The sequence below is a fragment of the Diadema setosum genome, chromosome 11 (genome assembly GCF_964275005.1).
Source record: "Diadema setosum chromosome 11, eeDiaSeto1, whole genome shotgun sequence".
Taxonomy (NCBI): Eukaryota; Metazoa; Echinodermata; class Echinoidea; order Diadematoida; family Diadematidae; genus Diadema; species Diadema setosum.
In genome coordinates this window covers 6,572,952-6,600,820 of record NC_092695.1, presented here as the reverse complement: position 1 = coordinate 6,600,820, position 27,869 = coordinate 6,572,952, and the positions used below count along the sequence as shown (strand labels likewise).

General features: G+C 40.4%; 1 protein-coding gene across 1 annotated transcript; it reads right to left on the bottom strand.

The window, feature by feature from the left end:
• Nucleotides 1-27,808, bottom strand: LOC140235087 (F-box/LRR-repeat protein 21-like). The gene is made up of 4 exons (XM_072315123.1): nucleotides 27,624-27,808; nucleotides 9,345-9,613; nucleotides 3,104-3,383; nucleotides 1-1,206 (listed from the first exon to the last, which is right to left on the bottom strand). Exons 1-4 carry the CDS (start codon nucleotides 27,799-27,801, stop codon nucleotides 551-553), a joined length of 1,383 nt encoding a protein of 460 aa, XP_072171224.1. The 5' UTR covers nucleotides 27,802-27,808; the 3' UTR covers nucleotides 1-550.
• Between the last annotated feature and the right edge of the window lie 61 nt (nucleotides 27,809-27,869).

Here is a 27,869-nt window from a genome sequence, read left to right as displayed (position 1 = left end):
TGCTATAATCACAAACTTAAAGGGCAGGTTGTATTTTGATGCATTATCTCTCCGGCTGTATTCAAACTGAAGTTCTATAATCCTCTCTTAACCTCCTTTACACAAACTGCTCTCGTAAAGCACAAAGTTAATATATATTCTGAAAGCATATCAAACTGAGACTCACACACATACACAATATATTTTCCAATTCTTTTAGACAGTTACAAGCTTGACATGACAGTGAACACAAAGACAACCAACATGAGATGTTGCCATCACATTCTGGGCATTCCTCCCTGGTTTAACCACAGACAGATCCTCCGACCCTGTCGCGAGTGTTAATACACCACTGTGGGTTTAGTTCAGGGATAGGGGACAGCTATCAAACCGAAAATGCTGTTCAGCAGAGCACAGAACGTCAGTCAATGACAACCCCCAACAGGCATGGGGTCTACCCATTCCAGAAAGGCATACTAGTACACTCTCCACGCTCCAAGTCCTGCCCAGATACTGGGACACAATGACCATTATGGAGTCCATATCAGACTTGTTATCCTCGACTCATCCTCTACTCATTCCAGAAAGGCATACACTCTGCGCTCCAAGTCCTGCCTAGATACTGGGACACCTTGCACATCATGGAGTCCATATCGTACTGGTCGTCCTCAAAGAGCACCTCCTCCCGGATGAAAAACTCCGTCAGGCGCTTGCCGCAGAGTCGGGCCACCTCCACGACACAGGAGCAGGAGACCTCGCACTCGCCGAGGCCAAGGGAGTGCAAGCTCTTGCAGTGCTGCGCGATGCTGACGATGGGTTCGTCCAGGGGCTGGTTGCCATTGGCGCATACCACCAGCTCCTCCAGCTTGGGGCAGTTGGTGCCCATGCGGATGAGAATGTCCCTGGAGACAGAGCGGCCGAAGAAGGCATGGGTGACCGGCGTCTCGTAGTTGAAGAACGGCTTGTAGTCCTTGTCGTGCAGGACGAAGAAGCACATGGCCAGGATGATGCCCGGCGAGTGCTTAGTGAGGGCGTCCCAGCTCTCTTTCTTAATGACGTGGTGCTCCATGGACGTCTCGCTGTCCTCACAGACGACATTGACGCAGAGCTGCTTCAGCTTGACGTGCTCTTCCCGGGAGAGGGCTAGGAGGAGGTTGTCACTCAGGTGCATATAGTTGATGTTCAGCTCATGAAGCTGTCGGCACGTGTCGGCGACATGGAGCATACCTACGGGACACAATGATAACACTGACTCTTGTCAAATGGGTTCAAGAATGTATCCTTGCACAAGCACTAGAATGAGTCAAGTGTGTCCCCTTAGAAATGTATTTCTTTACTAATATGCACAGGTTTGCAAAAAGTGTGCAGCAAAAAAGCATAATGGCAAGGCATGTCATCCTATGGTAAATCACCAATTGAAGCACAAACCAAAACAATCGCATTGCACAGTCCTCTGTATGGCTAATCAAAGAGCAGCCACATTGATTGTATTGAAATACTAATTTTTATTAGCTGACATCATGCTAAAAAAAGGTTAATAGACCCATTTTATAAACCAAATAACGCACAAGTTTAAATTTGTGGCATTAGTGGCGATGCAGAGGGTGCAGTCTCTTGCAATTGTATTCAGAATGCTGTGCAACATGCACTCGGCTGCAATCGACTGCACCTTGTGAATGTTACACCTGACTACTGTATACATCCTTGAGTGTGCTGCATCTCTACAAAGACATTCTAACTTGTCCATTATTTGAACAATACCTATGTCAAGAGTCCAGGCTCAACTACAATACCCTGATGAACTTTTCAAACTTTTCTACGTGCACATACCGAAGCTTTGCTGAGAATTGCAAAGGGAATATAAAAGTTGAGATTTTAAAAAGTTCAACATTTTGCACTAGGCCAATTTCAGTGAACTTCTCTTGTTTAAAATCATGCATGAGACTTGATTTACCCTAAGGGTGGGATTTCACGGAGCACGCGAACGATTTGCGAAGGATGCGAATGACAAAATCCCACATTCGGAAAAGTTTTTCTCTGAATGTTTTCTGACAATGAAGCCGAAAACTATTCTTGCGCAATTTGTGTGAAGTTTCCACGACGTATGTGCGAATGTTGTGTGTATCATTGCTAAAGTACAGCATGTTACGTACACGAAGAACACGCGACGGAAATGCGAACAATGAAAAATTGTCAATAATCATGGGAGAAAATGTACCCAAGGAGAGGTGGAAGCTGTCTTGAGTTGAATTTTTTTCTTTCCTCTATTTCTCCTTTCTTTTTCTCTCATTTCTCTATCGTGTGCTTGCCTACATTTTTTTTTTTCCTAGGACATATCTCCACTAGTAAAGCCTTTGATCTTTTTTTTTTTTTTTGCAGTTCCTCCAACACATAATCTTAGATGGTTCAAATGAAATTTTACATACTTTAGATTAATTCTAAGTGTATTCTACGATTTTTTTGTTTGTATATCAAACATGTATTTCTCCTTGCTAGTCTTTAATTTCTTTTGTTACTATGTTGTTAATAATTGTTTGATGTTTAAAGACACTTTCGAGAACAATTCACGAGCAAATCACGACCAAGTGTGCGGAAAAGGTTCGCAAAAAATTTCAAACTTTTTTGAAATTCTCGCCGAAGTAAAAACGACATTCGCGAACAATTGATGACACTTCCAAACCCTCACGTTCGTTTGGCGATCTTTTGCAAACTAAAATACGAATGCTGGATTTTGCTATTCGCGTCCTTCGCAAATCGTTCGCGTGCTCCGTGAAATCCCACCCTAAGTATTCTCATGTTAAATTTCTGAGACATATAATCAAAAGTGCAAAATTTGCCGTAACATCTACATCACAAAACTTTCTATACAATGTAGGATTTATACACAATCTTCCACTGTGGATCTTTCTTATAATTCCCATAAAAGCACTGTGTGAATTATGTTTAGAGTTTGTTAAGGCTTCTACTGAATTGTCTGCATTATTCTTTTGCAGATAATTTGGGATTGCGTTATTTGGGAATGGGGTAAGAATCACATCTACAGGGATAATGATAAGTACATGTACCAAGCCAGTGACTAGTTGCTAATGGCAACATCTGGTTCAAGAAATCGTTAAAAGCTCACCCTGTGAGGACACTTGGGAACAGCTGTCTATCTTCAGAAGCATGAGGGAGTCCTTGTTGGACACGGCCACCTCCTCCAACCAGGGGTCATCGATGGGGGTCTCATCCAGGGCCAGTGAGGAGAGGCTGGGCGAGTTGACCAGGACCACGGTCAGCGGCGTGAGGAGCTTGACTGGGTTAACAAGGTGGAAACTCGGCCTGGCCGTCAGCATGAGCTCCAGGGTCTTGAGTGAACAGTTGACGAGCTGGGAGAGGATGTCGCAGGCAGCTTCAGCCGACTCCTGCAGTGTAGAGAGAGCAGACGCAGCTAGTTTACCAAACAGGGCTCAAAGGTATCAGAAAAATCGGACATCTGTTCAAAGGTTATGAATTTTTGAAGATTCGGTTCCGCCACAGCTGGACAAAAAGAATACTTACTGTTTGTGATGTCACAGTAGGAAAATGACATAAAGAAAATGCAAAGAGAATTTCACAAATTTAATCTTTCATGAAAAGTACAAAAAACTTTCCCTTTATTACTGATGTATGTTGAAGATAATATTATTCCCCATGCCTTCCAAATGAGGTAAGCCAAGTGCTATTTCATTATGCTAAAAAAATGAAAATATGTTGATTCTCTTTTTATGAAATATGTATACTGTATACACACAAGGCTCAACATTTGCGGTAGCCCAGGGCCACTAAAAATTGGTGTTGGACAGCAAAAATTCACCTTTTAGTGGCCCAATCGGGCAACAAAAATTCAAAATAGACTGTTCCTTTTGCTTTTATTTTGGGTCAGTATTCAGGCCACCCAAATTTCAAATTTCAAATTTTTAGTGGCCCAAATGGGCCACCACACAGAAAAAGTTAGCGCCAAGCTCTGTAACATTTGATTTTAATAATCAATATACATGCTTTCTAAAAATATGATGCTTTCAAGTTCATATTTAAAACTGAGAATGAGAGTTAAAGCATGTCACTTCAATGGCAGTGGGTAGCGTGGGGTGGGAGAGGTTGGGCGAATAACACAGTTATCCAATCAAACAACCAATAATTCCTAGCAAAATATCAAACAATTTTCAAGTTTATGAAATATAAATATCACATATGGATGATCACACTGTCTTGGGGCAACAGAAAAATATAGTTTTGGTAACCTTTACCTCCGCCCCCCCCCCCACCCCCTTCTAGAAAAGGGATAAAATAAGTGAATGATTAATTCAGATCGCACACTCATCAATCAAATTATTCTCAGCGTCAAACTTGAAGGATGTTAAGTAAGACTACAAATACAACATAGGATAACACTGATACAAACAAACAAGAAATTATTTTTTTAAAAAAGGTGTTATGTCACAAAAATATGGAGGCTTTACATAACTTTAGAACCTTTATAGACCCTACCAACCACACATTTCCTGTTTTATATTTCACACACGTCTGTCTGTCCTTCAAATGAGCATCTTACGAGGCACAAAGGCAAAATGCATCTTGGGCATTCAAAGCATGTATTTACGAAAGGGGCTTGGAATCTATATAAAACATTGCACCGCACAATTGGACAGTAAACATCCTTAAGTAGAAATAAGCTGATGCCCTGTCACATAGCCACAGCCGGATAAAGTTTGGAAGAACATTGTGCAAAGTCGCGCATTGGGCAATTTCCATGAGGCGACACTCACGTCCTCCCCATGAAGCGATTCAAAGGTAGTGACGTGCTGATGATTTCATGGAGCTTAACGAAGTGCTCACTCGTAAAATGACACAGGATAAAATTTACAGGAAACCCAAACCCAAAGACAGATGTGGATTGAATGAAAGCAACAACATTAATAGAACACATCAGTCATAGTTTCATGCTATTTCATCAATGAGAATGGTAACAACAAATTACTGTAAAACACAATATTTTCGCAGCAGAATTGGAGCCGACAGCATTTTTGGCTGCATGAAATTTTTGTGATTTGGAACCGACAGCCTTTTTCATGGCATGAAATTTTTATGAGTTGAATCTAACATTCAGTACAAATAGTGTAGACAAGAACTTTCGTGTGCATTTTAATTTCGAGAATCTTGGCTCTGGCAAAATTCACAAAATTAAAATGCACGTGAACATTCCTTGTTTTACAGTATCATGTCAAATACCAGGTCAAATACCAGGTCTGCGACAGTTACTGTTGCTTACCATTCATAACCAGGAGAAAGCGTAACCCCTGCACTACTCTCTATTGAACACTCCAGTAAGTCACTTTGACCAGTGACACTACTCAATGTGCCTGACAGCCATTCATTCAAAATATGTTATGCATTTACTTCTACAGAGAGCAGTTGGTTATGATTTTTGCTATTCCACATTGGCAGTTAGTGACAGTCCAGTTAGTCATTTTGATCAATGACACTGCTCAATGTGCCTGCCAGCCATCCATGTAAAATGTGTACATGCATTACTCTCTATTGAACAGTCTAGTTCTAAAGTCACTTTGGCCAATGACACTGCTCAATGTGCCTGACAGCCATTCATACAAAATATGTTATGCATTAACTTCTAAATACAGCAATTGGTTATGATCTTCGCTATTCCACATTGGTAGTTAGTCGCAGTCCAGATAGTAACTTTGACCAATTGATGACACTGATCAGTGTGCCTGACAGCCATCCATGCAAAATGTGTACATAGAGTATGCATTAACTTCTCCAAACATTACTCTAATTGCTTTTGATTTTTGCTACTAGTATTCTACAATGGTAGTTACAGTTCAGTTAGTCATTTTGACCAATGACCTAACTCAATGTGCCTGACAGCCATCCATGCAAAATGTGTATGTACTAACTTCCACAGACAGCACTCTGCTAATTGGTTATGAGTTTTGCTACTCCACAATGGTAGCAATATTTGACATCACGAAGGTATCCAAAGGACCCTTTGGTGAATCTTCACTCTTGCTGGTGGCTGGACTAGTCTCATGTGACAATCCTGCTCAACTTGCTCACTCTCATGCAAAAGCCTGCCACTGTGTATCAGAGGGGAGACCGAGTCCAGTTGGGCCTGTTAGGGCCTGCTACAGGGCCTGCTTTTGGCAAGCAGTACAAATAGACAAGAGGCTGCATAATTCTCAGAGTGGGCTTTCAAATCTCCCTCTCGCATATAGCAGATATCAAGCGATATCACCTCTCGATACAAATATCTGATTGATCGCTTTTGGGACGTATACTTCCAGTTTTGCAGTTCTGGGAAATCGTGCCAAAGATCCAACATAGTGTAGGATCTTCGATCGTACATTCCTTTCTGGAAATGTCTAAAAAAGAATATGCGAGTTTGACTTCAGGTCGAAGGGGTCTTTCCTGCGAAGCAGATTTTTGCATGCTCTCCGTTGAACTTTGTCTGTTGGGAATTTCACCCACATCAAGTCCTTCATCTGTGGACATTTTCCATAATTTTGTCATTTGGCATCATCGATCCATTATGTCAAGTTACAGATTAGAAAATAACTCTATTATTCGTGAGATTATTAGACAGAATTTGATACGATCTATGAAAACTATAGTACCTTGGCGTTCAATGTGCATAAAAGCGTACATTGACACATCACACATTCATAACCGGAAGTTTTTATCACAAGAATTAAAGGTAAAAAAATTAAAGCACCACACGCGTTCAGATTCGGAGAGCTACATTTGTATCTAAAGCAAAGCAATCCTAATACAAGGTGGGACCCACCTTTTATTAGGAACGCTTTGTTTTACTTTGTTTTTGGATATCGCAGCCATTTCAAAACCTATTTTCATCCAGTGAACTTTGCATTCCTCTTGAAATCGCATGCTCTTTAACATTTCATAAAGTGTTTTCTAAGTATCTTGCAAAAAGTTAAAGGCTGAATCCTCATCTCAACCAATATTATAGCATTCCTTTAAAGAGCATGTCACCTTTGCCCCTCAAAATTCAGAGACAAGTGTTAATGCAGAGACAACACACCTATTCACACTCAAGAATTATTACTTTTTTTGAAGGGGATTGAGAGGCAAACACAACTTAATTTATCCTGTTCACACACAGCTAAAACAAGAAAAAAAAAAGACACAAAAAGAGACCAAAAAAAATACTATCTCAAGCTGCAAGCAAGCACTTTAAAGGACACGTCCACCTTTATTGACATGTGGATTGAATGAATGCATCAATATTAGTAGAATACGTCAGTGAAAGTTTGAGGAAAATCGGACAATCTGTTTAAAAGTTTTGAATTTTTGAAATCTCTGCTTAGTCACTGCTGGATGAGAAGACTACTACAGCTTGTGATGTCACATGCGTACAACGATATAACGAAAATACAAAGAAAATTCAACATATTTTCACTTTTCTCACATAACGAAAAGAACACTTGGACTTCCCTCTTTCAGAAGGTAGGGGAATAATATTACCCTTCACATATGTCAGTGACAAGTCGAGGAAAGGTACATTTTTTCAAAAAGTAAAATTTTGTGAAATTCTCTTTATATTTTCTTTATAGCGTTGTACGCATATGTGATATCATGCACTGTAGTAGTCTTCTCATCCGGCAGTGACTGTGCAGATGCTTTAAAAATTCATAACTTTTGAACAGATTGTCCGATTTTCCCCAAACTTTCACTGATGTGTTCTACTAAATTGCTGCATTCACTCAATCCACATGTATAGGAGGGTGGACCTGTCCTTTAAATATCTGAACATGTGCATGACCGAAACAATGACTGGGGCATGACCCCAGGCACCCTCAATGTGGGCCTAGTTTATAACCCCATTCCACAGATAATATATTTCTCTCATAGATCACTCATCAAAAGCAAAGTTCAATGCTTTCGATCATCCTACAAAATGCATCGAATCCCAGTCGATGGTTCCGATTTGTGTTGGTCGACTATCAGATAAGCAACAGACATGCTGTGGGGGGGGGGGGGAAGTAATCCGATGTGTAGGGTTTCTGTACTTGTGGGCTTGATTATTATAATGTTTAGGGCTTTGGCTAAGTACACATGCCCTTTAAAAAAGATGCTGCCCTGAAGATGAGAAATGTACTCTCTGACCACCGTTTGTTTTACTTTTTTTTTTTCATCTTGATAACAGGGAGAGAGAAAATTTCTAGCAGTTTGGGTTTGAGAGGAAGAGCGAGAGAATACAAGGCAAGAGCCAAATTGTGTCTCGCCCATTCGCGTAGAAGAAATTAATGTTTTTCTAAATCCAGGAAGTTCATTGACCCCTCCTATGACCTTTGACCTTGTGGTGACCTTCACCTCCCTAAAGGGACATTTACCAGCTAAGTTTGGTCACAAACGGACAAAAGTTATGAGCCATAATTGAAACGTGCCGTAAAAACTTAACATTGAGCCCTAAAAGTTTGTTGACCCCTGTCTGTGACCTCTGACTTTGTGATGACCTTCAACTCCCCAAGGGACATCTACCATCCAAATTTGGTAACAAATGGACATATACATAAAAAGTTATGAGCCATAATCGAAATGCGCCGTAAAAACTTAACATTGGGCCCTTAAGTTCATTGACCCCTGTCTGTGACCTTTGACCTTGAGGTGACCTTCATGTCTGGCAAAATGTGTAACTTTGTATAACCACTCCTCTCTCCAAGTTTGATTGAAATTAAAGTCCTCAGTAGAGAGTTACTGAAGTTTTTGTAGTGTTATGACGGACTACAGACGGACGGAAGAGGAATGGACAGACGCGGGCTGCAGGCAATCCCTAGTCTCCCCGCACCTCCGGCGGGCACAACAAAAATGTATACCGTTTAAGAAGGGTGCAAGCCTGCCATGAGTACAGCAGGAAGAAACAAGACAGTGAATCTCCCAAGCTCATCCAACGAGGATCATGCACGACATGTCTGACACTCGCCTGATAGTCGACCAACCAAGTCGGTTTCATCAGACTGAGAACAAATCTCTGTGGACTGGGGGTATACGGGAGTTATATCATGGGCTTTAGATGAATCAATTTGACTTCTCACGCCCCTTTCACTCTCTGCGCTAGCAAAATCATTGTGAGGATTTCAAAATAAAATTTAAATGAATTGATTTTTGCATCGCAATGTGGATCACTACTTTCCAATGGTGTGCAATTTGTATGTGTAGCCGCACCCAAGAATTGTTTTTTATGTTGCACTGCACTGCACAAAACACGACAAAACAAAATGAAACAAAACAAAACACTCTATCAGCATTACGTTCTTGGGATGTGTAAACAGGTCTAAGTACAGACAGGGTACTGGTAGGAAGCTAACCTGATGGCTGTCCACTTTGATGGTCACAAACTTAAGGTGCTTGGCGTGCTGCTGGACTACCTGCTTGACCAGCTTCGGCGGGGTGGACTTGGTGTAGGACGTGGACTCCTGGGTGAACTCAAACTCGAACTTGTGCCAGAGGTCGGGCAGCTGGTAGACGTCGTACCAGTGCTTGCAGACCCCCGAGGCCTGGGCACGGTCCAGGAGTGACAGGTTCTTGTAGATCTTGATCATCAGGACCTCTGGGATGGTACTCCACGACAGACCAACTGCAATTCAGTGGAGGAAAATGTATACAGTCAACACCTCCACACTTTAACTCATTATGGGTAGCTCTTAAGGGGACTGTACAGTACTGGTTGAGGTGGGGATTCATGTTGTGAACATTCCTAAGTGAGATAATGAAAAACCTCTTATGAAACATGAAAGAGCATGTAATCTTAAGAAGGATTCAAGGTTTATTTGATGAAAATTGGTTTTCAAATGGCTGAGATATCCAAAAAAGTGATAATAATAAAAGGCTAATTAATATAATAATCTCTTTGTTTCAGCTTGTTTTGGGATATCTCGGCCATTTCAAAACCGATTTTCATCAAATTAACTTTTGATACGGTATCCCTTAAAATTGCATGCTCTTTGACATCTCAGAGAGTGGTTTCTGAATATCTTGCAAAACCTTAAAAGCTAAATCCTCACCTCAACCAGAACTGTACACACCCTTCAATTTAGTAGTAGTGTCCAAAATTTCACTACATTCATAGTCTGCATTTAAATACTACTTGCAGCTCAAGGAAATAGACCTTCTAGAATCCGGAGGTGGAAAACATACAGTCAGCATCTCAATACTTCTACACTCATTAGCTCTTAATTCAGTCTCCATAATGTCAACTTGTACATTTATGCTTTGCTTTTACTTGCAAATGTCAGCTCAAGCAAGTAGATATCAGAATCCAGTCTTGGAAAATGTGATCAATACCCCGACACTTCAACTCATTAGTCACTCTTAGGTTAAAATTTAGTCTCCAAACTGAAGTACATACATCCATTCACTGTATCTCAAGCTAAATGTAGCTTTAATCTCAAGGAAATAGATATTAGAACTGGTACGGAATCTGTAAAGTTTTCTCTTTTTCCTTGGGGAACTGATATCAAACAATGTTATACAAGATCAACAGCAGCTGAATAATTCTTCACATAAAAAGAATTAGATTGGCAGCATAAACATATCGAGATCAATGTTTCATGTCAACATTGAGATCACATACAAGATAAACAGCAGCTGAATAATTTTTTACATTAAAAAAATTTGACTGGCAGAACTAACACATCGAACTAGAAAAGCAATCGGAGAGCACAGACCTCCGCCACGCCAACAACTCATTTCCACCCAATTTCCCCAAATAAAAGCCTTTTTTTTTTTTTACATCATTGCATGCGCCTTGCCCAAGCAGAGCATGCACTTTAGTGCGCATATATCTAAACCTCCAGTACGCGAAGCTTGAGCCTCAAGTTCATTAACCTTATATGCCAAAAGACAAAAAAAAAAAAATAATCCTCTGAAAATCCATAAAAATTCCCAGATCACTTCCAGAATTGAATGACGTGTTCCTTGTGTCAATATCCACTTTTCCAGCAGGTTTCATTTTAATCTGTACACAACATTTTGAGTTATTTTGCAAACAGACAAATCAATGCCGATGATCACTTAGCCTCCTCCTTCCTTGGCGAAGGTAATAAGCACATAAAAGAAAGGGGAGTTCCATCTCCTTTCATATTATAGTCTGCAACAAAATATTGTTCCCATATGCAAACTTTTTTTTTTCTGTATAATATACATTGTACTCACTCATCTTAAAGGCATCATTTACCATTGGCAGATTGAAACAAAAACCAAAATGTGAGTTAGGGATAGAAACAACCAAAGTATTCATTATGGTGGCCCTGAAGTACGCTCGACAACAGGTCGTGTGCGCCGTGAATTTTGCGACCAGGTTGCGAAATTCGCAATTTGGGATGCCAAGTTTGTTACACGGGACGCGAATTTCGTGACCCGGGACACAAACTTGGCAACCGGGGACACAAACTTGGCAACTGGGGACACGAACTTGGCGACCAGGGACACAAATTTGGTGACCGAGGACACAAATTTGGCGACCGGGGATGCAAAATTCGCGTCCTGTGGTCACAAAATTCGCGTTTTTGGGTCGCGAATTTCGCGACCCAAAAATTTTGCGTCTCCGGTCGGCAAGTTTGTGTCCCGGGTCATGAAATTTGTGTCCCGAGTCACAAACTTGGCGTCCCAAATCGCGAATTTCGCGACCTGGTCGCAAAATTCACGGTGCACATGACCTGTTGCCGAGCGTACTTCAGGGCCACCATAATTTATAAATGTTGATAAGTTTAATTAATGTTAAGTATTGCTTTAATACATAATGTGAACAATAGTTTCTTTAAGATTGTTTCTAGAATGCCATTTACAGTTATGCTTTACTGAGAAAAATAGTGATATCTCCTTACAGTGTATAATATGCTTTAGTGTAATTTTTTTTATGATATGATGTTTTGTGATACAACTGACCTACACATATATGCAACAAATGTGGTAACTCAAACATTTTTTAAATCAGTATTCTCAAAGGAAAACAGTGGCTTTAAGCTCCATTTTAACAGCCCTTACTGCAAAACGTCACGACAACGTCAGGAGAACAAAATTCTTCGCCTCAGGCAATAAAACCGCAGGAGAGAGAGCGAGGGGTACTGCTTCAACAGACACACATTGAAAACCTTCTGTGGGTAGGTTTCTATAAGGGGGGTGTGTCCAGGATGCTACTACCCCGCCCACCCACCAGCGCCGCGCGTGTCTGTTAACAAAACGTGGTTAGAATCACTGATCTTAACGAGACAGAGATCAGTGGTTACAATCTATGCAAGATCAGCGTGCAGTGTGTCAGTTATTTCCAGTCTGCAATGTTGCACATAGGTGTTGAGCTGTAGTTACGTTCAGACGGCAGGCCCTAACCTCGAGGTTAGGAAACCTTGAGGTTTAGCTCTTGCCCCCTAACTACAATAGTGTGTCCACACTGACGAATCTTAAACTCGAGGTAAAGCTTCTGCCCCCCCCCTAACTATGAGTGGGTCCCATTCGATGTTAAAGCCACAAAACCGGAAGTTTCAGCCCACACTGCTAACAAGGCATCTTTCTTCATTAGTGTAACCCTAGCTTCCTCTGTCATGGTATGCAGAGATAGCACTGCACCGATGACTTTATGCCTTCATGAAGATATTCGTCGAAAACAATTTTTTAGCGTCGGAGAAGAAAAAAGAATACAGTAGCGAGTTCGACATGTTCAGTTTCAGAGATCAAGTGCATGGGAAGAAAAGATAATGTTGTTGTGATGTGCGTCATAGGTTTTTCACCTCGCACGCACGTGTAGTGTATTTGTGGTGTATTTACGTGTGGTAGGTTGACCCGGAAGCAGAGGGAAATTGTGGGGGAGCTGGAGTTCACGGCGAGATCACTCTTACCTTCGAGTTCCTTGTTTTTTGTGTCCACACAGTGCTTAACTACGAGTGGGGACCCCCCGCGGCTCATGGTTAGAGCGCTAACCATAAGATTTCTCGTGGCTCGAAACATTGAGCAAACCTCGAGGTTTGCTAAATACGAGTGCGTCTTCACGGTCCCTAACTACAGTTGAACCTCTCGTATCCGGACAAGTCGGGACTGATGGGGCTCATCCGGATAAGGGATTTGGCCGGATACGGGAGACTCAATGCTTTATACATACATACACATGTACTGATGTAGCCCATGTAGCACCACATGTAGTAATGTGTACACTGCCACCTTTTCATTGTTACACTCAGTAACAGACCCCAAAATAGAGGTGTATGTTAATGTTGGAAGTAATATGTAATTCATGTGTGTTTGTGTAGGAATTCTCAAGGAGTTGGGAATCCCCCTTTCCTCCCGTAATTATAAAAAAAAAAAAAAAAAAAAATCACGGCAAGATTGCGTCCGTATAATAGAGAGATCCGGATAAAGGGAGGCCGGATAAGAGAGGTTCAACTGTACAAGCTCTAACCTCGAAGTTTCCTAACCTCGAGGTTAAGGGCTCCCGTCTGAACGTAACTTATATCAAAGGAATGTTACCACAGTTCTAAAAGATAAGGGTTACCCGGATAATGTCAGGGTAATGTCACAGTAATGTCACAGTAATTATCCTTGATGGCTAGGGTAGAATTTGGACAAAGTTACCACAAAAACATCCGAGCAACAGTTTGTGGGACAGTATTAACAGACGGGATAAAAAAAAAAGTTTGCCGGATGCTACCTGGATGTTGTCTCAGTAACAAGACACTGTTACAACGGGCCTCTTTTGAAATGGGCCTTTATACATTAACATTAGAAAAATATAAGTTAGCAAAATATGTACAGCACTGAGCACTTCATGACTAGATTTTAGCTCTAAGAATTAACACTCTGATGCTTGATAAATTTGTGATGCAAAGAGATGAATTGTACAGCCATCGAATATTCACTTTTCCAGGAAGAATACCACGTACTGGAATCTCAAGAGACAGGTGCACAGTGTACAACCTCTGTTTCATCCTCACCAAAGATGAGAACAGGATTCGTCACAGCTACTACCCCAGACTCGTGGAAACTTGACGACAGGAATCTAATGCAACAAACACGTGCTCAGATGACAGTTGTGGGTCTGCGTGGTTCCTCTCTGTCACTATAATTAGTGACCATTCTCGCTCACTGACGTGACTAATGATTTAATGGTTACAGCCCCGAGTAGTTCTGACAAGACCACTTGTGCATTCAAAACATGGTGCCATGAATATTTCTAGAACCTGAAAAATCAATGCCAGCATAATTGCAACTCTAACACACAATATTCTGAAAGCAAGAGAATATTAAGTAGAGGGGTGAAGGTTGACGTATGAATTTTCTTCAATTTGTCTCCCTCTACAAATGAAATTTGTATTCGTAAGATCGCAACTGCAGAGACATGGGGAAAGAAATGAAAGTTTAGGAATTTGACCTTGAGCACATGCACCTAAAACTTTCCCTTGAGAATCCCAACCTCGTATATTGCAGAGATATGTGGAAAATAGTAAGATTTTAAGAAGTTGACTTGACCTTTGACCTTGAGCATGTGCACTTAAAAGTTGATAGGTACTTCTTTGTTTACTCATAACTACATAACAAGAGCCATGTTTCATTTAGATGTCACCTCAAATGGAAGTTACGTGATTTACAAAACTGATTACGGACAACAGGACAGACGGATGGACAACCCGAAAACATTATGCTTCCAGCAACACTTCGCAGCACAGGCAAAAAACAACAACAAAAAAATTCAAGAACAACAATTCACCAGAATGAATCCACAGGGAAATTTATCTGATGGACAGGACATCTTAGCAAACAATGCAGGGACAACTTCAGCAAAATCAAACAAATGTTGAAGGATTGTTTTTTTTTTTTTTTAAGTATGTTTGAATGTCTGCAAGTCACCTCCAAAGAGCACAACATCCTGTACAGAAAGTCTAAAGGCATGTGTCCATGGAGAACACGATGCTGAGTTACCTGTATACAACAAGTATACTGCAAAAGAACATGTGAAATCACCAACATACATTGTATAACAGAAAACATACATGTAACAATCATTATTAATATGGCAACTCTTTTACAAAACCCAAGCTATGCCATGTTAAAACTAAAAGTATTTCTGTGACATTCAACTAGACAAATTTCTTGACTTCTGGGCTCTGAAGTTCAAGCTCTTGGTGCAAAATTGAGTTTTCACTCTTTCAAGCCATGTTTTAACACAGCCTTTCAAGCCCGAGTAACTGTTCAAACGCTTGGGCAATCTTTTTTTTTACCAAGCCTGTTAAAACAGTTCCCACAAAATGCTCCTAGGACATTGTCGCGGTAACTTTGCCAAATTCTTACCTAGCCAGCAAGGGGTAAATACCCCAACACTACCCGACAACCCAATCTGATAAAACTCGCAGTAACATTCCTTTGATACAGTCAACATGCATGTGCAATAGTCCAACAGAATGACACACCCCTCGCTAATCACATGCATGGAATTTAACCACACCCCCTTCATGCACGAACAGGTTGGTTGTTATGGAAACCTACCAGGAGAAGGTTTTCAATATGTTTCTATTAAAACTGTACCCCTTGCTCCCTCCTGAAGTTTTACTGCCCGAGGCAAGAAATTTTGTTCTCCAGATGTTGTCCGACATCTGTTAATACAGGGCTTTTAGCTTGATCAAAAAAGAAATTGCCTTCTTTATTATGAATAATCAATAGACCTTTCCGGGTGCTACATATACTTTTTATACTACTGTAAAAGTGGTTTCTTTCGCGTACTGATACCTTCGCGGTTTCCATCGGTGCCGACTTTTTCGCATGTGTTTAAATTCGCGGTCGGCAAAATCTGTGAATTCACAGTCGGCACAAACTGTTTTTACATGTATTTTGCACATGAAAACCCAAACTTGCATCCAATTATTCTTTTATTCATTAAATAGAAATTAAAATTAGATGTAGGCTTACCTGAAATCCTGTCTCTCGAGTACTTTATAACATGCTTGTAGTTGTATCTGCATTGCGCGGTATCGCTGTGTGTGTTAACCATCAATACACTTAATGCGCGGAATCTTCATGTGTGCATGTGCGCAATAGCATTGTAACAAGCGGCGAGTTCAAAACATTTTCAAGTGATGTTAAATTCGCAGTTCAACCTCAAAGCACGAATTGAATAAAACCACCGCGAAAGAAACCACTTTTACAGTAATGTCTATTTCAGTCATTAGTGAGGGTTTCAGCCATCTTATTTCCTTTGCTAGATGTTCGATGCTGCCGCTCAAAAATATTTGAAACATGTGTCAAACAGGATCTGCCACGCAGATAGGAAGACAATCGACTCGTGTCTCATTGCATAATCAACAGCCACTTTCCAAGGAAGATATGTCTGTGTGTTGGTAATTACTTTTCGCTATCCCTTCTTATAAGAGGTAGGTGGTACAGACACGAGGATACGCAATTAGAAATTGCGCCAAAAAAAAAATGATGAAATAAAAATAAAGATTACTCAGCTGGGCATACCCGGGCTAATTTGATACATCTATCAATAAAGAATTATACTTGACGATTATTCGATATTAGTTTTATTTGTGGAAATTAAGTGAAAAAGTGATAAAACAGGCTTTCCAGGACGGAACAGTTTTAAACATTTTCACATGATATACCTCTGATTTACACAGTTTTTGCAAAAATTTCTGGACGGGACTGACTTTTGTTTTACATGTGCTATCATTAGGTGAGATTTCATTTCATTTAATAGATAAAGAAGTAAAATACAGCCAACATTACGTTAATGTTCAAAATGAATCTTTAGATTGCTCAGCAAGACGGCGGCATCAAACATCGATCATCAAAGGCACAAATGCACCTGTCAAACTCTTTTGTACATCAATAGAAATCTGAGGACTGTTTGAATAATTACACGCAGTTGGAACTCGCAAACTCTTAAACCTCCTTGGTTTCATCAGTAAGCCTAAGGGTGTGTTTATGCTCAATTTGCGAAGGCAGAATCAGCGTTTTGAAACGCTGATTCAAAACGCCGATTCAAAACGCCGTTCACGGGAGCACTGTTTATGCTCACTTTCTTCGAGCCTTGGAAAGAGCGTTTGCGATTGCTTCGCTGACCTCAGCAGAGGCAGGTCAAATTGGGGCGCGCACTGTGATCGGTGGCCTAGCCTGGGAGAGCAGCTGGGAAAGACATGCGTTCACAGTACATGGGAAAACTACACAGGCCTGGGTAACTGGCTGGCCGGGCGCCCGCTTTTTCACATGAACAGGAAAGGTGTTTAGATGACGTCACTCTAAACGCGTTTAGAAACGCTATTGCGTTTATGCTTCCCTGTCAAACGTGATTATTCAGAAACGCCGATCGTAAACGCACCTTTTTGTGCGTTTTGGATCGGCGTTTTGAATCAGCGTTTCTATTGAAGTGAGCATGAACGCAACAGCGTTTTGCACTAATCACGTTTCAAAACGCTGATTCTGGCCAGAAAAAGGGAAGCATAAACACGGCCTAATGATACCTTTGGTAGTCAGTTATGCACTGACATAGCAATGGACCTGACTCGTTGCATAACCAAATGAATCATCTCTTCTCATCTTGGAAGCTTTCCAGTTATGGCCTGACATAACTTAAGGGCTTTTTACACTTGTGTTTCTTAACCCCGGACTTTCTCTGACCCAGGACTATCGTTAGTCCCGTACCAATTTTTTCAGCTTTTTACACTTGCCAATTAGTCCCGTACTATCTCTTGTCCGGGGCTAAGGAGAAAACTGACCTTTTTACACTCGTATTTCTTAGCCCCGGACTTTCCATACCACATGAATATTCATAATTACGCTGTGTACTGTACACGTACACGCACGCACCGGCAGCACTTGACTACCTCGTTTCTGATTGGTCAGTGAGGGTCGGACTTCGTCTCCGTCGCTTAGCCCAGGATTATTTTTTCGTTCTGTTTACACTCACTTGCTTGGCACCGCAATTGCGGTGCTAGCACCGCAATTGCGGTGCTAACCCCTGCTATTTTGCAGGGCCAGATAGTACCGTACTATCGGTGGGGCTAGCCCACTTTGGCAAAAACGAGTGTAAACAGAAAGTGGGCTAAGGATAGTCCCGTACCAACGGTGGGGCTAAGGCCCCCCCTTAGCCCCACCGTTGGTCCGGGGCTAAGCAAAATTTTACAAGTGTAAAAAGCCCTGTAGTGTTTTAAAACCTAAATAGGTCTATTACAATCACAGACATTTATCATCTACATCCGTCTGGAAATGTTATTAAAGTCTGGTCGTATTCCTCCCCCCCCTCCCACCCCCCCCCCCCCTTATCCATACCAATGCAAACAGCACTGTTCTGGAATTTGACCGTGACCTTTAACTCCTGGAAGTAAGTGTAGTGTAATGTAGCTGGGCCAGCCAAGCTCAGCACATTCAATTGCACTGTCATGGTTGACACTGGCACTATGTTTGTTTGAAGTGTATGTTTCTTTCCTTAACCCTTAAGCCACTGAAGATTCTGTACATAATGGCCTATGGTTCACTAGAAGGCACAGCAATATTGCTTTCATTTCAACAATGTTTTAAATGATATCAAATACCTCATTGCATGTATATTTTTATTCATTATAAGTTATGTTCATTTGAAAGCCTATTAAGATATTTAGTACCAAGAGAATGGCGTGTCACAGGTTATTCTGACGTACATTTGTTGACCTTTGACCCTTTTCAAATGGCATAATTATATATTCCATATGAAAACAGAAATAATACGGTAAAGCATAAAACTATAAAAATGGAAGGGCGGTTCCAGGCATTTTAGGGATTAGTAGGACGGGCAGTTTTGGGTGTTTCAGTAACTAACGGGTTAAGTCATATATTTCATGCGATTTTACTTCCATGAGTGCATGTCAAAAAGCTTCAGTACGTGTGTGTTGAATTCTATTTTCCGATTTTGCAGTACCAAGCACTTATTCATTAAGTCATATCTGTACTGTACCAGGGCCCTGTTTTATCAAGATAAAGTTAGCGTTGATTGTGAAATCAACGCTAACTTTATCCAACTTGAAGTCTGCTATAACTTTAAATCAACTGCAAGTTTCCGTTTTACGAAGAGACTTAATAGTCGATTATAGTTATAGCTCATCACCATGACTTAATTATTGATTTAGTCAAAACTAAAAACACGGGATGAGGCTGGTTTCCGGTACTGTCTGCTTAAAAACAAAACAATACATTAAGCAAAACAAACAACAAAAACATGATTGTCTGCCATGGCCACGGATTCGTAGTCTGCTAGTGCGACGCAGTAGTATTAGCGCTATACAGCCGCTGAATTGGAAGTATTAAGTTTGCAATAAAACCGCAAAATACCCCGTTTTGCGTTGTATTGAAAAAAAGTAGGTCGATAGATCTAGCACATCCCGAGCTCAACAAAAATCTGCGTACGCGTGTACCGTAAAGATTCCGCACATACGTAGAATTACTTCAAGTCTTAATTCAATAGGCTGAAGTCCTGTGTGTTTACGTGTAGGATTATGGAAACTTGTGAGAGTGTGGTGAATACAGTAGCTTGTTTTTACCTCTACGGCGCAGATCAGCTTTGTATTAATAGATCGCAAGTCTACATCATCAACATGTCGAAATTCTAGAATGACTTAGACGCTCTAATCAGCAGTACGCCACTACTGTACGTGTTACGGTAAGTACAAACGACTCACTGAACGTTATCTATAACCAGTTGAGTTGGGCCTAACGTTAAGCTGGATCTCAAGTTACTGTCGTACTCGGTGCTATATAGAATTAAACTCTTTATTTTCTGTATATGCCTACTAAACTCTTAATTAGTATCTATTGCCGAACTAGCTCTACGTAGGCCTACGCACGTCAGAAATCACTGGTTTCCTCGCATATGGGTTCTTTACTTTGGCAAGATATGCATTACACACAGACGCGGTTCCAGTTCCAGTACTGTACTCGGTTACTTGCTTGCTGGCGATAGCTTGATTGGCGGGCGGACAGCGTGCCGAGGCGCCGGGCGCGCAGGCTGGGATTGCGACTGCTGTCGAGGGTGTTTGCGTGCAGCAGTTGCGTAAGCAATGCGTTCCGATCGTGAATTTCATGCAAGGAAAAGACCATAATTACATGAAAGAAACGCAACAAAATGTTAGAGAAAGGTTAGCATTTAACAGACAAACATTTGTGACAAGACCCCAGCTAGACTAGGAAAGTGTGACAGTCATCTTTCTTCTGTAAATTGCCTTACAATTGAGTCTACCTAGACTGTTTCTACTTAAAGTTGATATTTATCACCTGTTAAGTTAATCATAGATTTGGAGCGGTTGAGAAAACTTATGTGTTGATTTTTTAGGAAGTTGGAGTTGATGTCAACTCTGGGTGTCTTGATAAGACGGACTTCAAGTGAATTTGGAAGTTAATCATAGATTAAGTGGACTTAGAGTTGATTTGAGAGGTTAATCATAGATTATTTTGACTTAACGTTAAATTTATCTTTTGATAAAACAGGGCCCCGATGCAACCTATTGGAGGTATGTATAAAGCTGTCCTAGTCCCTGCCTTGCTCTGATAGCACGGCACCAAAAGCATGGAATATGTTGCAGTCTTCTGATATCAACAGCTACCGTATGTTCACACAACATTCCTAAACATACAGAGTAGCTCAAAGTTTCACTCTTCAATGATGAGCTCGTACTTTAGCCCAACATAGACACATTCCAGCAAGCAATTTTAAAGATTAGTTGATGATTAGAACCACAAGACATTGTTAGATCTATGCTCCATTCATGAGCTGCAGGGGGTCCCCAATCATGGTTTATCATCGTGCTGACATGATAATCAATAAACTTGTAAGCTAAGTTGACCTCTCCATGAACCCTATTTCCCTTCAGCTTCCGGGTCAACCTCTAGAGCATGTCGTACACTACTGTATCCTCGCACATTGTCAGGTTAATTGCTAGTGCTGTGTGTACGAATTTCTTCTGGTTCTGTGGTTAAGTCAAGTGGGACTCTCGTATCAAAATTAAATCTGTAAAACTAGAATTATCACTGAAGGTGATTAATACCCCCACCCCTAGTGTTGCTTTATAGTATGTGATGTCATGAGGGCAATGACGTTAATACCAAGTTTGTGCACTTGTCGAATTGGAAACAGAATAATTTTATTTTACTGTGCAATTACAGAGTTGACACTGAGTATAAAACTTACAGCAAATGGAAACATGCTTTCTCCCAGCATCACTACACTCAAAGACCATCATACACACCAAATTTGACCTTCATAGCTTGAATGGTTTATTTTGATACAAAAATGAGTGGTTACCATGGCAACACATTTTCCTTAAACTAACACATTGGTGTCTTGCAAAACTACACTATGCTTGAATGATGGAAAAGTTATTCGATCTGCAAGGTTTTGGTAAAATTGTAGCTACCATGGCAACGGTTTGTGTGACAAACACAAAAATTTTGTGTTCCACATCTATACCTCAGGGCCATAATGCCTACCAAATTTGGTTTCAATTGCTTGAAAACTTTGGAAGAAGTTCACTCCATAGGATTTTTAAAAAAACATGCGGTTACCATGGCAATGCATCGTCCGATACAAATACAAAGGACATTTTGTAAAACTACACTTAAAGAGCATCATACACACTAAATTTTACCTTCATAGATTAAATGGTTCAATTTGATACAAAAATGAGTGGTTGCCATGGCAACACATTTTTCTTATATTAGCACATTGGTGTCTTGCATGACTACACCTCCCGATCATCATACATACTAAATTTGACCTTAAAGGGTGTGTACAATTCTGGTTGAGGTGAGGATTTAGCTTTTAACGTTTTGCGAGATATTCAGAAACCACTCTATGAGATGTCAAAGAGCATGCAGTTCTAAGGGGTATCAAAAGTTTATTTGATGAAAATCGGTTTTGAAATGGCTGAGATATCCAAAAACAAGGTGAAACAAACAGATCCTAATAAAGTTGTGGCATGTCGCCTTTTATTATTAGCACTTTTTTTGATATCTCAGCCATTTCAAAACCAATTTTCATCAAATAAACATTGAATCCTTCTTCAAATTACATGCTCTTTCATATTTCATAAGAGGCTTTTCATTATCTCACTTAGGAATGTCCAAAACATGAATCCCCACCTCAACCAGTACTGTACAGTCCCTTTAATTGCTTGAATGATGAGGAAGTATTCAGTCCACAAGGTTTTGGTAAAATTATGGTTACCATGGCAATGCTTTGTCCGACAAACACAAAAATTATGTGTTCCACATCTATGCCTCAAGGATATAATGCCTACCAAATTTGATTTCAATTGCTTCAAAATTGTGGAAGTTGTTCACTCCACAAGATTTCGAAGAAAACATGCAGTTACCATGGCAACGCTTTGTCAAGTACAAACACAAAGAGTGTCTTGCATAACTACACCTATAGATCATCATAGATACCAATTTTGAAATTGATTGCTTAAATACTATGGAAGTTATTCAATCCACAAGGTTTTGGTAAAATTATGGTTATCATGGCAACGCACTGTCCGACAAACATAAAAAAAACATGTCTTGCACATACCTCAATATCATCATTTACCCTAAGTTTCATTTAAATTGCTTCAAAACTGTAGGAGGAGTTCGCGACGCAAGATTTTGCAACAGACCGACCGCCTGACCCCCCGCCCGCCTGACCAACATCACGGTGATTCCTATATACCCCCTTCACATTGCGTGTGGCTGGGGTATGATAAGCTGTTGTGTGGATGCACATTGCAGTTTAAAAACCTACAACAAATCATCAAAGTTCAACATTTTGATGATTACTAATGTTATCATGTGAACATAACTTTAGACTTTGGGCCTTGTGCAACTCCTATAAATGCCATATATTTAGCGAGGTTAATTTCTCACGAATTGGGACTTCCCACTGATTTTGTGAGTGGTTAAATTCCTGATCATGGAGTATTGAATGAGACAAGGTATGCATGCATGTCACATTTATGTTGGGATCAGAGTGAATATTTTTGCGTGTCTTTGAATTCGTGAATAGCACCTGACTCGTGAAGTTTGCGAAAATAAAAACCTCATGAAATTTTGAGCGTATACACCTAACTTTTAGAGTATGTCTTGTGGTGGCAATTATTCAATATTTTTGTGTTCCAGGTCACACCTTGCCAAACCTAGGAAGACACACTTGCTGAAGACTGCCGCACAGTCAGTCAAACCTGTCTATAGCAGTCACCCAAGGGAGACAAAAAGAGCACAGACCATTATAGACAGGTGGCCACTATAGACAGGCTCTCCGACATGTTGTGTGCATCTCTCACATACAAGTAGGTATACAGTGAATGTATTATCACTGTATACTTTTATACGTATTCACAAGTTCATATATGTGTATAGCATGCACATGTTTCATGCATTGACTAATGCAATTATTACTTCTGCCAAGGAGGTACAGTATGTTTTTGTCAGCGTTGGCTTTATATTTGTTTGTTGTTTGTTTGTCTGTGTGCAAAATAACTCAAAAAGTTGTGAATGGATTTGGATATAACCTACAAGAAAAGTTGATGATTATTGACACAAGGTACAAATACTTTTTTTTTTCAATTTGGTAGTGATCTGGACTTAATGAATTTTGAAGGATTTTTAATCTTTTTGGCAAATAGAGTCAAGAAGCCTGGGAGTTCAAGTTGTGCGTATTTGAGGTTTACATACGTGCACTTTATTAAGCGCATGCTTTGCTCATGGTGCCATCAAGGAGGTTTAATACATTGGAGTTCCAACTGGCTGCAATATATTCAAACAGTTGTCAGATTTCTATTCATGTACAAAAGAATTCCACAGGTACACTTGTGCCTTTGATGATCATGTTCCAAGCAGCCGTCTTGCTGAGCAATCTGAAGATTCATTTTGAACATTATCATAATGTTGGCCATATTTTGCTTATTTATTTATTAAATGAAATGAAATTTTACGTAATGATAAAGCATGTAAAACAAAAGTCAATTCCGTCCAGAAATTTGCGCAAAAGTGTAAATTAGAGCTGTGTTATGTGAAAATGTTTAAAACTGTACCATCCTGGAAAGCTGCTTTTATCACTTTTCCGCTTAATTTCCACAAATGAAACTAATATGGAATAATCTTCAAGTATAATTATTTACTGATAGATATATCAGATTAGTGCCCGGGTATGCCCAGTCAAGTAATTTTCATCTTTATTTCAGCATTTTTTGCTCAATTTCTGTTCGCGCATCCTCCTGTCTGTACCACCTACCTTTTATAAGAAGGGATAGCGAAAGTAATTATCATCACAAAGACATATCTTCCTTTGAAAGTGGCTGGTGATTATGCAATGAGACGCGAGTCAATTGTCTTCCTATCTGAGCGGCAGATCCAGTTTGCCACATGCTTCAAATATTTTTGAGCGGCGGCTTCGAACATCTAGCAAAGGAAATAAGACAGTTGGGACTCCATTCTCTAGAACCTCCATGGCGCCATGCAGCAAGAAACTGATATGATGTGGTAAACACAAGGCTTCTTTATCATATTGGGTGATAATCAGCATGTGTGTATGGGTAGAAATGCGATCCTTCACGGAGGTCTGCATTCTCCAAGTGCTTTTCTAGTTGATGACATAATTGCATTCTATTTTTTTTACATGTGCTTTTGCACTCTGTTTTTCATGAGTGGATCACTACGCCAGCATGATAATTGAACTGTTCGCCATTCAAAGCAGAAAAATATGCTAAGAAACTAAAGCTAACGACTTGGCTGCAGCTCCTTATGGGTCTGTGGCTTCTATGTGAAAGTTAGGATCCATGAGTTCATCACTTCTTGCTGACAGACATACTTCTTGTTCTAAGAGTGGTAAGTTAGGACATTGACTAGCTGTGATATTTCACACAATGAATCATGTTTTTAGGTTGTTGGTTCACATACCCCAGTATTGGTAGGTATGTGTGACAGAGTGTAGTGTAGTCTGTGAACAATACCTGTGGTATGCACTCACATAAGGTGCGGTCAGACTGGCAAAAGACCGAGAAGTTTAAGATCGCGAAGTTTGGGTCATTGGTACGCGCGCAAGAAAGAGTGCGCCGTCCGATGGCTAATGATTGTGTCGTAACAATGCACATCTGTACATGACAATGGCCTCGCGCTTTGGAGACACCGCCCACAAACAGATCGAGAAGTTTGGCGGGAAGTTTTCGGTCACACTGGCAAAACTTCGAGATCTTAAAGATTGTGATCTTAAACTTCTCGATCTTTTGCCAGTCTGACCGCGCCTACTGTATATTTTGACGTCTTGTGGAACTTTCCCCCACCATACTGTATGTAATTCATGGAGAAGATTCATAAATATAGATAAATCATGTGTTTCATAACGATTGAGGATAATCAGCTTGCAGGGTCTGAGTATAGCCAGACTAACTCGGTGTACTGGAAAGAGTGAAAAAGAATACAGTATGTGTCTTTGTGCAGAGAAAGCACTTGACTATCTTAGTGGCTGAATTACATTCTGGCTCCATACGTACTTCAGAACAAAGCTGATACATACTCAAAACTGTGCTTGTATTTCAACTATTTCAAGTGTTTGTGAAGAGACATTTTATTCATTGGCAGTGAGGCACAGTGAGATACAGTACAGGTTGATAAAGACATATTATGCTTTTATGATTATATCATATCGTGCCATCTACCTAGAATTGCTGATTTCTTAGGTACTCAGAGTGAATATTAACTACCATTTGTAATATCATAATTGTTCATCAGGATGTCCATTTCAGGACTCCTGACAGTTGACCCAAAGTAGAGAACGCACTCTGGCAAGCCTGATCGAAAGTTCACTTATTTCTATACCAGTTTGGAGGATATCAATTGTTTGCTTCCATATCATTAAAGGTACAGTTGACCTTTGGGAGCAGTGATTTTTGTAAATTTTCAAAATTTGCCTTTAAAGTCCCATGTAAAACCAGTTGTAAACAATATTGTCTATTAAACTTAAATACATTATCAAAGGAAACTCCACACTCATAAATGCAACTGCTAAATTGTACACATTTACCTAGTCTCAAGAGAATGAGCCTATACCCAAGCTGCATATGCCACAGAAATACTGATGACAAAGATTTATCTAGATTTTAAAAAGTCTGAAATTATGATCAAAGTGTGGCACAAGTAGTGAAAAATACTTTGTGCATGCCTCATAGTATGGTAAGCCAAATTGATTTTTTTTATGTCTTTCTTCAGGCTGAAGTAACAAGCTTGAACATGAAGTTGTGATAATGCATTTAAGTTCTCCAGAATATCTGGACTTACATGGCCGCTTGATGACTAACAATGATTTGAATCAACTGGCTCATTTTCATCTGTAATGGCAATTCTCGGCATCACCAATGCGCAGAAAACTTCTGCACACGCTGAAGAGCCCTATCACAGATGCACTGTGGGATTCCTTGGTGCCATTGTCGCTTCCGGTTGTCTTGCGCACGTTGCAGTCCCCATACGATTCAGCGGAGTATATTTGTCTGCTTTTCCGTTGTACTCCTTTTTTCTTGGCTATAATTCAGCTTTAAAAGAGTTAAAAGTTTCTAAATTTTACTAATTTGTGGTTACTACTGTCACGGTTCACTACTGCAAGGCTTCTATGTGCTGGTCACATGATGGAAAGTGAAGAAATCTTCAACAAAAAATACCCCTGGATAAAGAAAGAATGCGACCGGAGTGCATATGCAGCCAAAACCAGGGCAAGTTTGTCCCCTGAGCTATCCCATAATGCATCTAAAACACTGCTCGGCACACGGCACCTCGGTAATGGCAATACTACGTGTAGGAATTGACAATGTGTGTGTGTGTATGTGTGTGTGCGTGTTTTTGGGGGATGAGAAGTGGATGTTTTGGTTGGTAAATGCAGCAATTACTGTGTTTGTTTTACATGACAATGTAAAAGATATTGGGGGGAAGGCGATATGCCTTCAGGTACGGATTTTGTTCGATCATTTGAATTACGACATGAGATCTTAGTTTACGGCAGAATTTTGTGTAATGCAGTGTCTTCATGTATATTGATAAGTTTGATCAAGTTAATCAAGGTGAATTCTTTGCTACATGGTTGCGGATCTTTGTACATTTAAGTCATTATTTTTTGTATGAATCTGTTTAAAGTCTTCCTCTGCATGTACAAATTTATGTGATTAAGTCTTGAGTGGAATACTGTGTGCAATTTAAGGGGGGGGGGGGAGGGGTCTTATACAATCATTGTAAATATGATACCAGTATCAAACATAATTCAAATAAAGAATGCCACCAGAAAACATGTGTCTATGTGTGTATTTGTGGTTAACAGCATTGCCTGAGGCACTTTTTAACTAGTGTTTTCATGCTCATGGATGTTACATTACTTTACAACAGCAGCTTTTCAACAGAAATTCCCAATCACAGATCTTGTAAATGCTGCAGAGACTTCAATTAAGGTTGCGGTGGCGCCAAGAAACACCGGTAATGACGCACAAAGACAGCCCATAGATGACTGGGAAACCTCAAACCACCCAACTTTGGAAGCGAATTACGCAGTGGCTGCACACGTACCACACTCGGAAACGAACACGCGCAATCGACTCAAACAGAACCAAGCATAGTCTACTTGCCTCTGGAGGGCACCCCGACCATCTGCTTGCGAAGTCTCTCCCGGCGGTCACCCATCGACATCTTGGAGAAGGGCGAGTAGAACGTGTCTTTCTTTGCGGTGATCTGGGGTGCGACGATGCACGTCAGGGGATCCTTCACTGTGGTCACAGCCTTCATGAAGGGGCTGTTGAATGCCATGTCTCCTCCTCAACTGTAGGGCAAAAGAAGACACACAGATACACCAAAAAAAAAAAGAAAGTTAAATA

Coding starts and splice junctions, on each gene's coding strand:
- LOC140235087 (XM_072315123.1), bottom strand. CDS start 27,801: ATGGCATTCAACAGCCCCTTCATGAAGGCTGTGACCACAGTGAAGGAT. Junction 9,614..27,623: donor GGTCGGGGTGCCCTCCAGAG/GCAAGTAGACTA, acceptor ACTGAATTGCAG/TTGGTCTGTCGTGGAGTACC. Junction 3,384..9,344: donor TCAAAGTGGACAGCCATCAG/GTTAGCTTCCTA, acceptor TCTACACTGCAG/GAGTCGGCTGAAGCTGCCTG.